The sequence below is a fragment of the Heterocephalus glaber genome, unplaced genomic scaffold (genome assembly GCF_053883595.1).
Source record: "Heterocephalus glaber isolate CG9 unplaced genomic scaffold, H.glaber_assembly_v1.0 deba00001446, whole genome shotgun sequence".
NCBI classification, from domain to species: Eukaryota; Metazoa; Chordata; class Mammalia; order Rodentia; family Bathyergidae; genus Heterocephalus; species Heterocephalus glaber.
The window spans coordinates 7,227,038-7,238,749 of NW_028258298.1; the positions used below are offsets into that span (position 1 = coordinate 7,227,038).

The 11,712-nt window shown below is 45.4% G+C and overlaps 1 protein-coding gene across 2 annotated transcripts in view; it reads right to left on the bottom strand.

Moving 5' to 3' along the window:
* Positions 1-2,831, bottom strand: part of Fli1 (Fli-1 proto-oncogene, ETS transcription factor) — a 134,439-nt gene extending 131,608 nt beyond the window's left edge. Inside the window, exons 1-2 of one of the 2 annotated variants that reach the window (XM_004862609.4) lie at positions 2,349-2,831; positions 1,064-1,144 (exon numbers count right to left, since the gene is read on the bottom strand). In XM_004862609.4, coding sequence (XP_004862666.1) covers positions 1,064-1,102 — 39 coding nt within the window. In that variant the 5' untranslated portion in view covers positions 1,103-1,144; positions 2,349-2,831. Of the gene's footprint in view, positions 1-1,036; positions 1,145-2,348 lie in introns of both variants that reach the window. The other variant, XM_004862608.4, reaches the window with a different exon arrangement.
* Between the last annotated feature and the right edge of the window lie 8,881 nt (positions 2,832-11,712).

The following is an 11,712-nucleotide window of genomic DNA, read 5'->3' on the forward strand; positions in this document are numbered from 1 at the left end:
CTTGATCACTCCCTCAACTGATTAAGCAACGTTCTGGACCACCCTTCCACCATCCTGGCTCCTCTGACTTGGCTACAGATTCCTTCGGGCCTCAAGATGCTCTCTTGTGTCAAATTTCCTTTAAGACAGTTGCAAGGAGGGCTGGACACAGAATTGGCGCTCCTTGGACAAGACCTGAGAGTGAGCACCCGGGTTGCTGTGGGTGGCTCAGGCAGAGGTCGGGTGGGGGTGGGGCATCGGGGGCGGGGCTTCAGGATGAGAACCGGGCCGGACACTGAAGAACGTCAGAGTAGGTTTGTAGCGCCCGGGGGAGTCTGTCCTTCCTCAGATCTAAAGCATGTCTGATAGCCCCAGGCTTTGACTCACTAGGCGGAAGGCAGGAGATCCTGGCTGCGCTTCGAGAGGGCCTTGCCGGGTCCCTGCCCAGGGCAGGGCCGCCCGGTGCGCACTCTCCGCCCCGCCCCGCCCCGCCCCGCCCCGCCAGCGTATTTTCTTTAAACGTGTAACCCAGATGTCCCAGCCGCGGTTTGTTTACATTCTTGGGAACTGTTGTGGAAAGGGGCGGGGGGGGAGCCCTTCTATGTGCTGTCAGATATAACAATCTGCTCCTTGGAGGGGCCAGCAAGGCTAAGGAAGGTGAGCTTGAGGGCCGAGCGGGTGTGGAACGCCAAGCAGACGCACGCCCACACATACTTGCATACACGAGCACACATGCACACCCGCGAGCGCGCGCACACACACCTGCACGCAAACGCCTTCTTGAAACACGCACACACCGTGAGCGCAGGGAAGCCTAGGCGGCCAGGTGTGCAAAGCGCACCACCCCTGGGGCCAGACGCAGGCGCACATCTCTTCTCTTCCGCAGCCTTCAATAGGCTCACCTGCTTATAGTCTCCCAAACCCAAATTGTCAAGAGTGTTATTCCTGGACCTAGGATTCCCAAAGAAGTCTTTCCCTTCCTGCATCCGGCGCTTTTTCTGGGTAAAGAAGGAGCGAACCCGTGGCCCCAGGGTGAGGGTGGAGGAAGGTTCATTACCTGTTTAAAGATGCTGTCAAGTCTTACCTTGACGTAAGACGACGTGTCTGGGACCTTCTGAAACATCTTGCGCTGGTGTGAAAGGATTAGGCAGGCCCAAGAACCAACCTAGGTGGGAGAAGCTTTGGTCACCCCAAAGTGGGGCAAGGGAGAGACTGTGGGCTGGTGGGTGATCATGCAGAAGGGAGGCAAATGCAGAAGACTGCGGGAAGTAGAAAGCTCAGATTTGCCCTTTGGGGTAGGGAGGGTCTAGCACACTCCCTGGCCTCTGCCCAGGTCTTCAGGACAGGGGCTGGTGAAGGCTGATGGTAGCTCACATGGATGGGTCTCTTCCCTCCAGCCCCTTGCCCTCCCCTACTTGCAATCAGAGACAGCAGCCTTCTTCAGGGCTGGGGCAACTTTGCACCTGGGACTTAGAAAGCTTGTCCTGGCCAGAGAAGGGGAGTCAGCCAACAACAGAGGTAATAAAAGCTCCCTTCCTTGCAGCTTGAGGTTCTCCTCCCCAACTTACAGAGCTGCCAGGGCTTGGGCCTCTAGGGCACAGACCTTCTGCAAAACTCTGCCTCCACCCTGCTGCTCCACCAGACTGGTTGGCTCACTCTTCCCTTCGGGTGGATGGATCTGTCAGGGAGAATATCTGGCCCCAAGTTCCCACAGGTCTGAGAAGGTCCCCTTTCCCAGAACTAACCTGTCTCTTTCAGAAAGAAAACAGGCTTATGGACTGAGACAATGAAGAGAAACATCAGATTCTCATTTTTGGAGGCAGAGGAGGTGGTGTCCTAGGCCTGAATATTTGGGCCAGAGGGAGCAAAAACCACCTTAAGGAGCCCAGTGCTCTGTGTGAGTGGCTCTGTCCTCTGTCTCAGCCAAGCAGGCTGCTGTCCCTTTCCTCTTTCCTTTCCCCTCTTAAACCATCTCTAATGTGGCAGCACACCGCTCCTCTGGCAGCCAATGTGTTTCTGATAAAGCACTTTTCTCCCCACTAACAAATTCCAGCTTTTTTGGCTCCTGAAGCCACAACAGACACTTGAGTTCAGGGACAAGGTAGCTTTCTCCAGCTCATAGATTCCCTTTGCAGCTTCTGGCCCCAGCTAGTGCCCTTTCTGCAGAGTCAACCCGTTTTCTTTCAAAGCAGGGGTGCTACTTGCAAAAAGAAATGAGAGAGAGAGAAAAGAATCAAAGAAACAATGAAAGAAAGAAGCCCCAGAGAGTCCGGTCTTTTCCAACTGCAACCAAGGCAGGCAGGCAAGCAGGCTGAGAGGGGCCCCATACTGCATAGTCTGTGGAGGATTGGACAAAAATGGGCACTCACCTTAAACACCTTCCCTGCTAAGCCCTCAGGAGCAGACCGTGGGCAGTTCCAAAATGTTCCAGTTGTCCTGTATATTGTCTCTGCCCAGGGCTCTTGTAGTGTGGAATTAAACCTGTCAAAAATTTGCCTTTCTTTCAGCACGCAGACCAGTCACCTCAGCTCCGGCACATCCTGGAAGGGCTGCAGGAACCTCTGGAGTTCATGTGTGAGCACAGCCTGCCTCTCCGCTGCCTCCTGCCCGCTCTCTGGGTCCTACTCCGTCTTCCTCTCTCTTTTCCCCTCTTATAATTTGATTTCCGCTTTCTTATCAATATTTCAACTGCTGTCTGATGAATTGTCCTAAAACAACAGCCGCCCATCTGCCCCCAGCTGCTTTTCCAGAAACCTCTCTATGTGATTAGGAAAGTTCAAGGAGTGTCCAAAAGCACACACAAGTATCACGTATAAAGACTACAGCTCTGTGAAGCCAATAGGAGGCTTGAGACCCAGCTTTCTTTAAACTGATCATTTATTCTCTTGAAAGTTTCACACTACTGCTATGCAAATCATCATTCTTCAGACTTAGTATCAGTGAAGTCTTTGCTCATTTTTCAAGCTTTTAAGTTTTCCTACATAAGGTTACTCTCTCCTCACGAATATACCTCTTTCTTATCTACATTTTCTAGGTAGCATCTCTAAGAAAAAAGTAGATGGCAAATGTCCCCAAAACACCTCAAGATTTAAATTTTGTTGTTGTTGTTACTGGGGATTAAACCCAGAGCCTTTGCACTGAGCTACATTCCCAGCACTTTTTATTTTGACACAGGGTCTTGCTAAATTGCCCAGGCTGGGCTTGAACTTGAAATCCTGCTTCAGTCTCCCAGAGCGCTGGGATTATAGGCATATGCCACCATGCCTGGTTTGCGGTTTTAATTTTAAAAAGTCAAGTATTTAAATACTCTTGCTAAGGATTTGTTTTGGGGTCTTCCAATTTGTATTTTCTTGAGATTTGAAGAGTTGGTTATTTCGTCACTTCCCTTTACAGACCCAGTTTTGAATAGGGCTCAGATTTCCCGTCCCACTGTTCACAAGTTCTCTTTGGGCTTCCCAGTCCCAGGGCCATCCTCCACACAACGCCTGCCATTGCTGTGGGGTTGCGTTTGTGCTCTTGGGTGGGCAGTTTAATATCCCTGTACTTGGCTCACCCCACAGACACCAGAGTCTGGGACGGTTTTGAACTGGAAGAAAGCAGACGGAGCAGGCAAGTGAGAGCAGAGATGGGAGTGCGTCTGCGTGTAAAAATCAATGTGACAGTTTATGTATCTTCATGGTTTCTCATCTTTCCTTCTTGGATACCCAGGTCCATGACTGCTTTGGTTCTGCACCCTTTGAGAAAATTGGCTTAGTACCTCTGCCACCTCACACCCCAACCTTTCCCAACTGGCTCTGGAAATTTCTGACCAAAGGCAATTGCTAGGATTCCATTTCAGGAGAAAGCACACTTATCACCCAAATCTGCCCATGTGGGGGGTATGAGGACTGGCGGCAGGGTTATTCATTATTTCCTTCTCAACAATATCCTGATTTTTCTCTCTTGTCCCTCCCCCCAAAACTCCACATATTGAAACATTTTGCTACTTAATAAGAGCAGCCCAGAGAGCTATGAGGTGAAAGGCCAGCCCAGATCTTGCCTGGGCTCAATGCTAAGGATCAGGCTGCTCCCGCCCTGCACATTCCTGACTATTGCTTAGGAAAACAAGACAGGGCTTGGGAGGGGAGCGGGTAGGAAGACAAGAGCCACTGCCCCAGAAATTTTGTGCTCGGGATTCTTGGGGAGATGGTCTGCCCGCCCTAAGGACCAAACATTCTATTCCAAACAATCTCAAATAAAATAGTTGGTTTTCCATGTCAGATAATACATCCTACACAGATGTCATGTATTTTAAAGATGGTTTCTTTTTAAGAAAGTTGTATTAGAAGAAGTGAGAGCGAACATATTTTCTAATATTTCACTATCCTTCGTCCCTCCTTCCTTGCTTCCTTCTTCCCCGCTCCTCCCTTTCTCCTCTCCCTTTGTTCTTTCTTTCCTCCCTTCTTTGCCTCTTCCTTCCTTCCTTCCTCCTGTTCCTGAAGGGGGTTCTAAGGGATTACTTGAAAGGCCTCTAGATTCCAAGCTTCTCCTCCTTTATGCTTTCACATTTTTTGTGACATCCTTTTTAGAAGTATCTCCTCAATGCCTGTCTCCCCCTGGTCAATTTATAAGCTCCCTGGAGGGAGGCCTTGGGATTCATTGGGTTCACAACTGGATATCCAGCATCCACTGACAGGACTGGGCAAGGAAGTGAACAATAATTCAACAACCCTTAGTCTTTCTGACAAATAGTTAAAAAGAGGAATACAAAACAAACAAAGCAGAACCTTCACACTGATAGAAAGGAACTGACAGTAGTTTCACCCGGGAATGCTGACTCATTTTCTGTTTTGCAGGGAAGGTTACCTGCAACCAGTGTTCACAAGATTGCTTCATTTGTGCGCAAATGATTTCATGAGGGACCCTGAGTTCATCCCCCTTCCCACCCTTCCCATCCACTGGATGGAGGTGGCAGTGTCCTAGGCTCTGTACCAAACTCTTCCGTTGGGTATTTGTGGGTGTGTGTCCTTTGTTCTACTCTTCCTGTGATTTCAGGAGCCAGAATGATTCTCATTGCAAGAGCAAACAATAAAAATCTCACTAGTCCCGGGAATGTGGATGAGCAATCAACTGAAAACAAACCTGGAGTCCCTTTTCCATAGGGTACCAGAGATGGTCATACACCTGGAAGCCTTCCTCATGGGTGTGTGTGTGTATGTGTGCGTGCTCACCCGCTCGTGGGCAGGGGTGGGGAGGATTGTAAGATGCCCACTGGGAGCCCATATGGCCCTAGCTGCCCAGGGCAGGCTCAGGGGTGGTATGGAACTAGGCTCAGGCTGTCTCATTTTCCAGAACCTGGGCCATTTCATTCTCTAGGATCCAGGCTGTCTTATCCTCTAGGAGTATATGGTCAAGACCTTTTGTCACCTGGAGCCTTCAATTCACCAGAAGAAAATTGCTGAAATTGGTAACAGCTGACAAGAGCCAGAAGCAAGAGAGAGAAGGAGGGAGCAGAGAGAACTCATTAAAGGCAATTTCTCCCTCCAACCCTTCCCAAAGGGAAGAGGGTTGAGTCCTTACTCTGCTGTTACACTCCTTCACCAGCCTCTACCACATTGCTTCCCTGGGCCATAGATTTGGGATCCAGAACCTAGGTGCCAGCAACCCTAGAGAATTTGTCAGAACAGCAGGGAACTAGAAGTTAGGGTGCAGGGGAAGGTATCTGGGAGGTGATACCTCGGTTATCCAGGGGCTATGATTCTGAACAAGGCAATAAGAACTCGGGTTCCTCATCTGGCAAATGAGGGGACTATAATTAGATCATCTGAAATCCCTTCTGGTTTAAATATGCTGTAATTCCAGGAGATTATTTAGCTTGGGGAAGAATGTGAATAATCTAGGGGTAGTTACTTCCAGTTTAGACTTAGTTCTGCTTCTGAAGACTGGTATTATGGGATGAATTGTGTCCTCTGAAAATGTACATGTTGAAACCCTGACCTGCAGTATTTCAGAAGGTGATTGTAATTGGAGATAGGACCTTTAAGGAGGTAAGCAGGGTAAAGTAGGCTGAATGGGTGGGTCTTAATCCAATACAAATGGTGGTCACAGAAGTGGAGGAAACCAGGACACAAGCAGGTGGGAGCACTGAAGAATGACCATGGGAAGCTACAGAAGATAGGCATCTTCTACCTGAGAGAGACCCCGGAAGGTACCAGACCAGCTGACTCTTTGATCTTTAGTGCTGTAGGAGAGTAAATTTCTGTTAGTTAACCCTCCCAGTCTGTAGTACTTTTTAAATGGTAGACTCAGCAAACTACTACAACTGGGGAATCATATTTCACCATGGATTTGGTTTTTCCAAGCATGTAAGTGGAACTGACAATGTTATGTTGACCCATTTGACTCAACTGCTCTAGAACCTGTTGTGATGATCAGTGTCAGTTTATTAAGTGCCCACATTTCCTGTTTGCCAGGCATGTTCCTGTCTTTGGACTTCTTTCTGCCCCAGTTAAACTCCTCAAAGCCAAATTAGTTTCAGCTTCTTTTGTGGACTTTCTACTATTTTCTTCTCTTAATAATGGGGAAGGAGAGAAGTTACTTCCTGCTCTTCAAACAAGAGATTTCAGATTTTAAAGGGTAACCAACAAGTAGACACCCTTATCTCTCATCATATGTGTCCTCCTGCAGCCCTCGACAGGCTGCAAGTGTAGATTGGGTTCCTGAATATTTCAGGGATGGAGAAGGGTCAGGAAGTCTGGGAAGGCAGATAAGCCCAGGAAATAGAGGCAGTTCCCAGAGCACAGTCCATGGAAAGAATGGTCAAACCAGGGTCTCTTTGGATTTCAAGGTATATGCGACCTGGTAGGACCCCTGATTCACATGGTATAAGGACCCTTCCCCAGCCCCTACACACAGACACAGAAGCAGGCATACAAATCCTCAGTGTAAAAGAGGATCATAGGATGGGCAGCAGGAGGTACAACACAGGGAGCAGCTGGAGCAAAAGATCTGCAGCACAAACAGGTGCAGCAGAAGGGGCCTCCCCAGGCTCGCAGATTCACTCCTCCAAGTCAAGCAAATGCGATGGTTGCTAGTGAATGAAGAGATGGGGTTACCGGCAAATGAATGACACCATGCATTGAGGCAAAGAGGTCTTCAACCAGGAATTTTATCAATTGTATATTCATTCCTTTAACTCCTTTAGCAAGTTTCTTTCCCCCTCAAGTTCATCTCTTCATAGTTGTTAGTTTATTAGATAGTCTCTAACATCTGTTCATTTTAATTTTCATAATTATAATTAGCATGCTACAAGTTTCATCTGATAATGCCCTTTCAGATTAGTGAGAGATGAAACTGAGGCAGTAATCTTTTCAATAATTCCAGAAAGAGTACTGAGAGAACACCGCTTTTTCTGACTCAATTGAGCAATTCATTCTTTCATTCATTCATCCATTTGTATGTGGAAGGTGTAGAAGACAATTATATAAATTGAAAATAAATCAGCCCCCAAACTTTTGGAACATGAACTACAGAAATACAAAGCATATTTACTCTAGTCATTAAGGATAACTGGGGCAGTGCTGTCCAAAGCATGGCCTCTCTCTCTCTCTCTCTCTCTCTCTCATATATATGATATATAATATATAATATATATAATATAATATATAATGTGTGTGTATATATATATAATATATATATTTGTCTCTATTCTCCTTTCCTAACCCTAATTTTCAAAAGACAGAAAGAAACAAGAAGAAAACCTGGAAAGGATTCAAGCTGGGCTAGTACTAATTATATACGACATGCAGGTTTTTGTATATAAACAGGGTGGTAGGAGTGGGTTATATATCCCTAATACCAATACCTCAGTACATTGTTTGGAAAACTAAGATTCATTTGGCCAAATACTTCCAATATCTAGAAGGAAAAGATGCTATGTAAATACTTCTCTGATCAAACACTGATCTGATGTGTCATTGTGATTGTTACGGTGACCTCAACTTTGACAGGTAGGGGACAGAGGGAGTCCCAGAGAGAACATGGTCACTCAGCATCACTTCAGTGCCCTTCGCAGCTGCACACTAAACAATGTACCCTCTTAACACAATAAACACTGGGGACTCAGAGCCTTGAAAGCCCCTCTGAGAGAACCTGTTTTCCCCAGATAAGAGATCAAACGTGGAGGGCGTGTTTTCATTTTCTTGGTGTGTTTTAAAATCAGACTTTGTGAACTAACTAAGGTGTCTCCCAGATTTTTGGCTGAAGGAAAGGGGAACATAGGCTATTATCCAAATCCTATTTTTTCCTTTTTTAAAGATTGGACTCATGAGTGACAAATAGATGAACTGGGTGTTTGACTCTGAAATTCTCCTTGCCTCAAAGTTTTTGGGAATGTGGAGACAAAAAGAGGGGACATGAGATTTCACCCTCTGTTGTAGACTGCAGATTGATTCCTGGGGCAGTGCTTCTTAGGGCTCTGCTTTACAAAAATTGTCTAGAAGAAAAGGACTGGAGTGGAAAGCATCTTGAAGAAATAATGCTCTTCTGCAAGTAGACAAAGCCTGCTCCAACCCTCACTGCTCCCCCTCACACTCGGGCCAGTGACCACCTGAGCATGCTTGATTTGAAATAGAGCTAGTTCAATAGGTTCAATATCAAGTCAGCTGGCCATCTCTCTTGCTGTCTTGTCCTTTTTGAGATTCCTATCCTTTTTAGTCAACCAAATATTTTATCTAAATGGTACCAAGAGTAAAATCATCAGAGCGAGGGGAAAAAGGATACTGTGCCCATTGAAAATTTTAGGTTAGCAGAACTAGAGTCGTTGGATACCAAGACATCAGCTCCTAACCTGAGGAACGAGTTGCCAAGTCTTTTTGGTGCACCCTCCCATCCCAGGTCATTCCAATGTGTAGCCAAGGTCATGAGCCAGGCTCTCTCAGTTGCTAAGGGAAGAATGCCACTTGTAGTGAAAACCCAGCAGGTCATTTGGAGGGGATTCCTGGCAAGGACTGGTAAGGAGGGAAGATGATCAAATTTTTCAGTTGGACATTACTTTCGATTTGGAACCAAACTGAATTTTGGCTTGCACCTTGAAAAGAGAAACTGGTCCTGGCTGTGGGGCCCAGAACCCAGCAAGATGATAAGCACTTGCAATCTTGAATGCTTATCTCCTCCTGTATCTGGCTTACTTGCATCTATAAAGTAAATCGGGAAATCTCACCACAACAGGCTTTCCTGTGAGGAGGCTGGCATTTCCTGCCTGGCCCAGTGGGGAGAGGAATGGAGGGAACACATGGCTGAAACTTTGGCCCTTTCATTTCAGCTGCCTTGCAACTGGTGTGGTAGGAAAAGTGGAAGCCACCAAGATCAACAATAGTGTCACTAGAGCTTGGGAGCTAGTTATTTTCATGCAGCATTCTAACAAATTAATTTAAAAAACACATAGCTGCTTGTTTGAATACACATATGTACCTATAGCGTGTATGTGTTTTATGGGGAGATAACTAATAAGCTTGTGAAAACTGCCATTAAATTGGCTATTTTAAAATTGAGTGATATTTTATTCAATGCTGGGGAAATAGTTATATAAATCCAATGCTTATACATTTTAAAATACTTGAAAATCAATAAAGCTTTTGTAAAGGGAGTTTCCCTTTCTAATCTCTCACATTTTCCTTTAAATTTTTAGAGTTTTAATCCATATACTATTTAAAAGGTCACCAGTGTTTAAAAAAGAGCACATCTATTACTTTTGTCAAAGAGAGATATGGGTGTATGTAGAAAACCTGATCATGTTCTGTCATAACATTTTTTTTTGGTACCAGGGATTGAACTTGGGACCTTGTGCTTGCAAGGCAGGCTGTAGCACCACTGAGCTAAATCTCCGGCCCTGTCATAACATTTATATGATGTATTTTATGTAGCACTTAGAGCCATAGACAACTGAAAAGGATATGAGAGAAATTTGTGTTGAATTTCCAGATGAACACAATACCAAACTGAATTTGCTTCTTTCTTCATGGAAACATTAAATATTTGATTTTGTTAAAGAGTCATGATGATTGTTATTATCATCTTTAACTTGGTGAAAACTAAGTCTCGCAGAGAAACCCAAGTCCTAATAACCTTAAGTAATTTGTCAAGTAGGGTTGTGGAGCCATACTGGAGCTCACTTGTGTTGTCTAACTTGTAATTGCCTGTTTCCCCATTGTGTTTCTATCAACAAGTTCTATGACATAGCTGAACTTTCCATCTCCTTAAATGGTGGTGGGTGTCCACTAACAAGGCCCGTTTGCTGGTTTTCATTATTCTCTTTTCATGTTTAAGACACCCAGTGTTGCCTTCAAGTTCCCTTCCTTCCATCCCAGGAGGAAAAGTTGCAGAGAAGACACACAGCTCACGCACACCCTCCATCCAGCTTCCCTTTACGTTACTGCACACCTGAGCAGGATACTATGACCAAAACACCCTTGGAACAGTGCTGTTCACTAAACTGCAGACTGTGCAGACTTCAGTGTTTTTCCATAGTGTCCTCATTCTGTTCCAAGGTCCAATCCAGGAACCTACATTGCAGGTGATTCCTAGATGTCCTTAGTCTTCTCAGTCTGTAAAGTTCCTTTTCTTTCATGACTTTGAAAATTTTGGAAAGCATTGGTTAATGTCTCTCAACTGCCACATGATGTCTTATAGGGTGTTTGAGTTTGTCTGATTCCCTTTCTTTCTCTCTCTGTCTCAGTCTCTCTCAATCTCTTCTCTCTCTCTCCTTCCTCCCTCCTGCCCTCTCTCCCTCTCTCCCTTCCTCCCTCCCTCCCTTCAGGAATGGTGGACTGGGAAGAATTCAGGGCCTCACACATGCTAGGGAAATACTCTTGTCACTGAGTTACATTTTCAGTCCTTTTTATTTAATTTTTTTATCTTTAGATAAGCTAGTGATAAGTAGCCCACATGGTCTCAAACTTGTGATCCTCCTGGATCAGCCACCCAAGTAGCTATGATTACAAGTGTGCACCCAGCTCTGAAGTTTTTTCTTGATTAAATTGAGGCCATAAACTTTGAGGAAGAACACTACAGAGGTGATGTGCTTTGTGCAGGACATCATGCCAGTGGCACACGACATTGATTTGTCTTGGTACTGGTTGCTATCATTTAGCTTCACATTACTATGACAAAACACCTGAGAAAGTGATCTTATAAAAGGAAAAGATACAATTAATTCATGGTTTTGGAGCTTTCAGTCCCAAATCGTGTTGCCCCATTGCTTTAGGCCCCTGATGAGGGTGCTGGATGGCAATAGCACTGGTGAGGAGCACATGTAAGAGGAAATTTCTTGTACCATAAACCAGGAAATAGAGAGAGACATGATGGAGTGGTTGGGTTCCACAATCCCCTTAGAGGCCAGCACACCCTATGACCTAAGGACCCCCAGAAGTTCACAGCACCTCCCAGATATACCACTCTGGGTACTAAGCCTTTGGTATGGATTTTGGGACACTATTTATATTCAAACCTCAGCACTGGTGATATTGACCTTGACTGTTGGTCAAAGTGCTCCTGGCCAGGGTTCTCCATTATAAAGTTAATATTTTCCGCTTTGCAATTAACAAGATTTTATAAGGAGATACTTTATAATTGATAAGTGTTTTTGTGAGGATACACTTTGAGACTATACAAATATTCCAGTTTTTCCTTACTCTTTCTTTTGCTCACTGATTTTAGCATTCATTGGTAGAGTCCACCTTGTGCAATAACTAATGT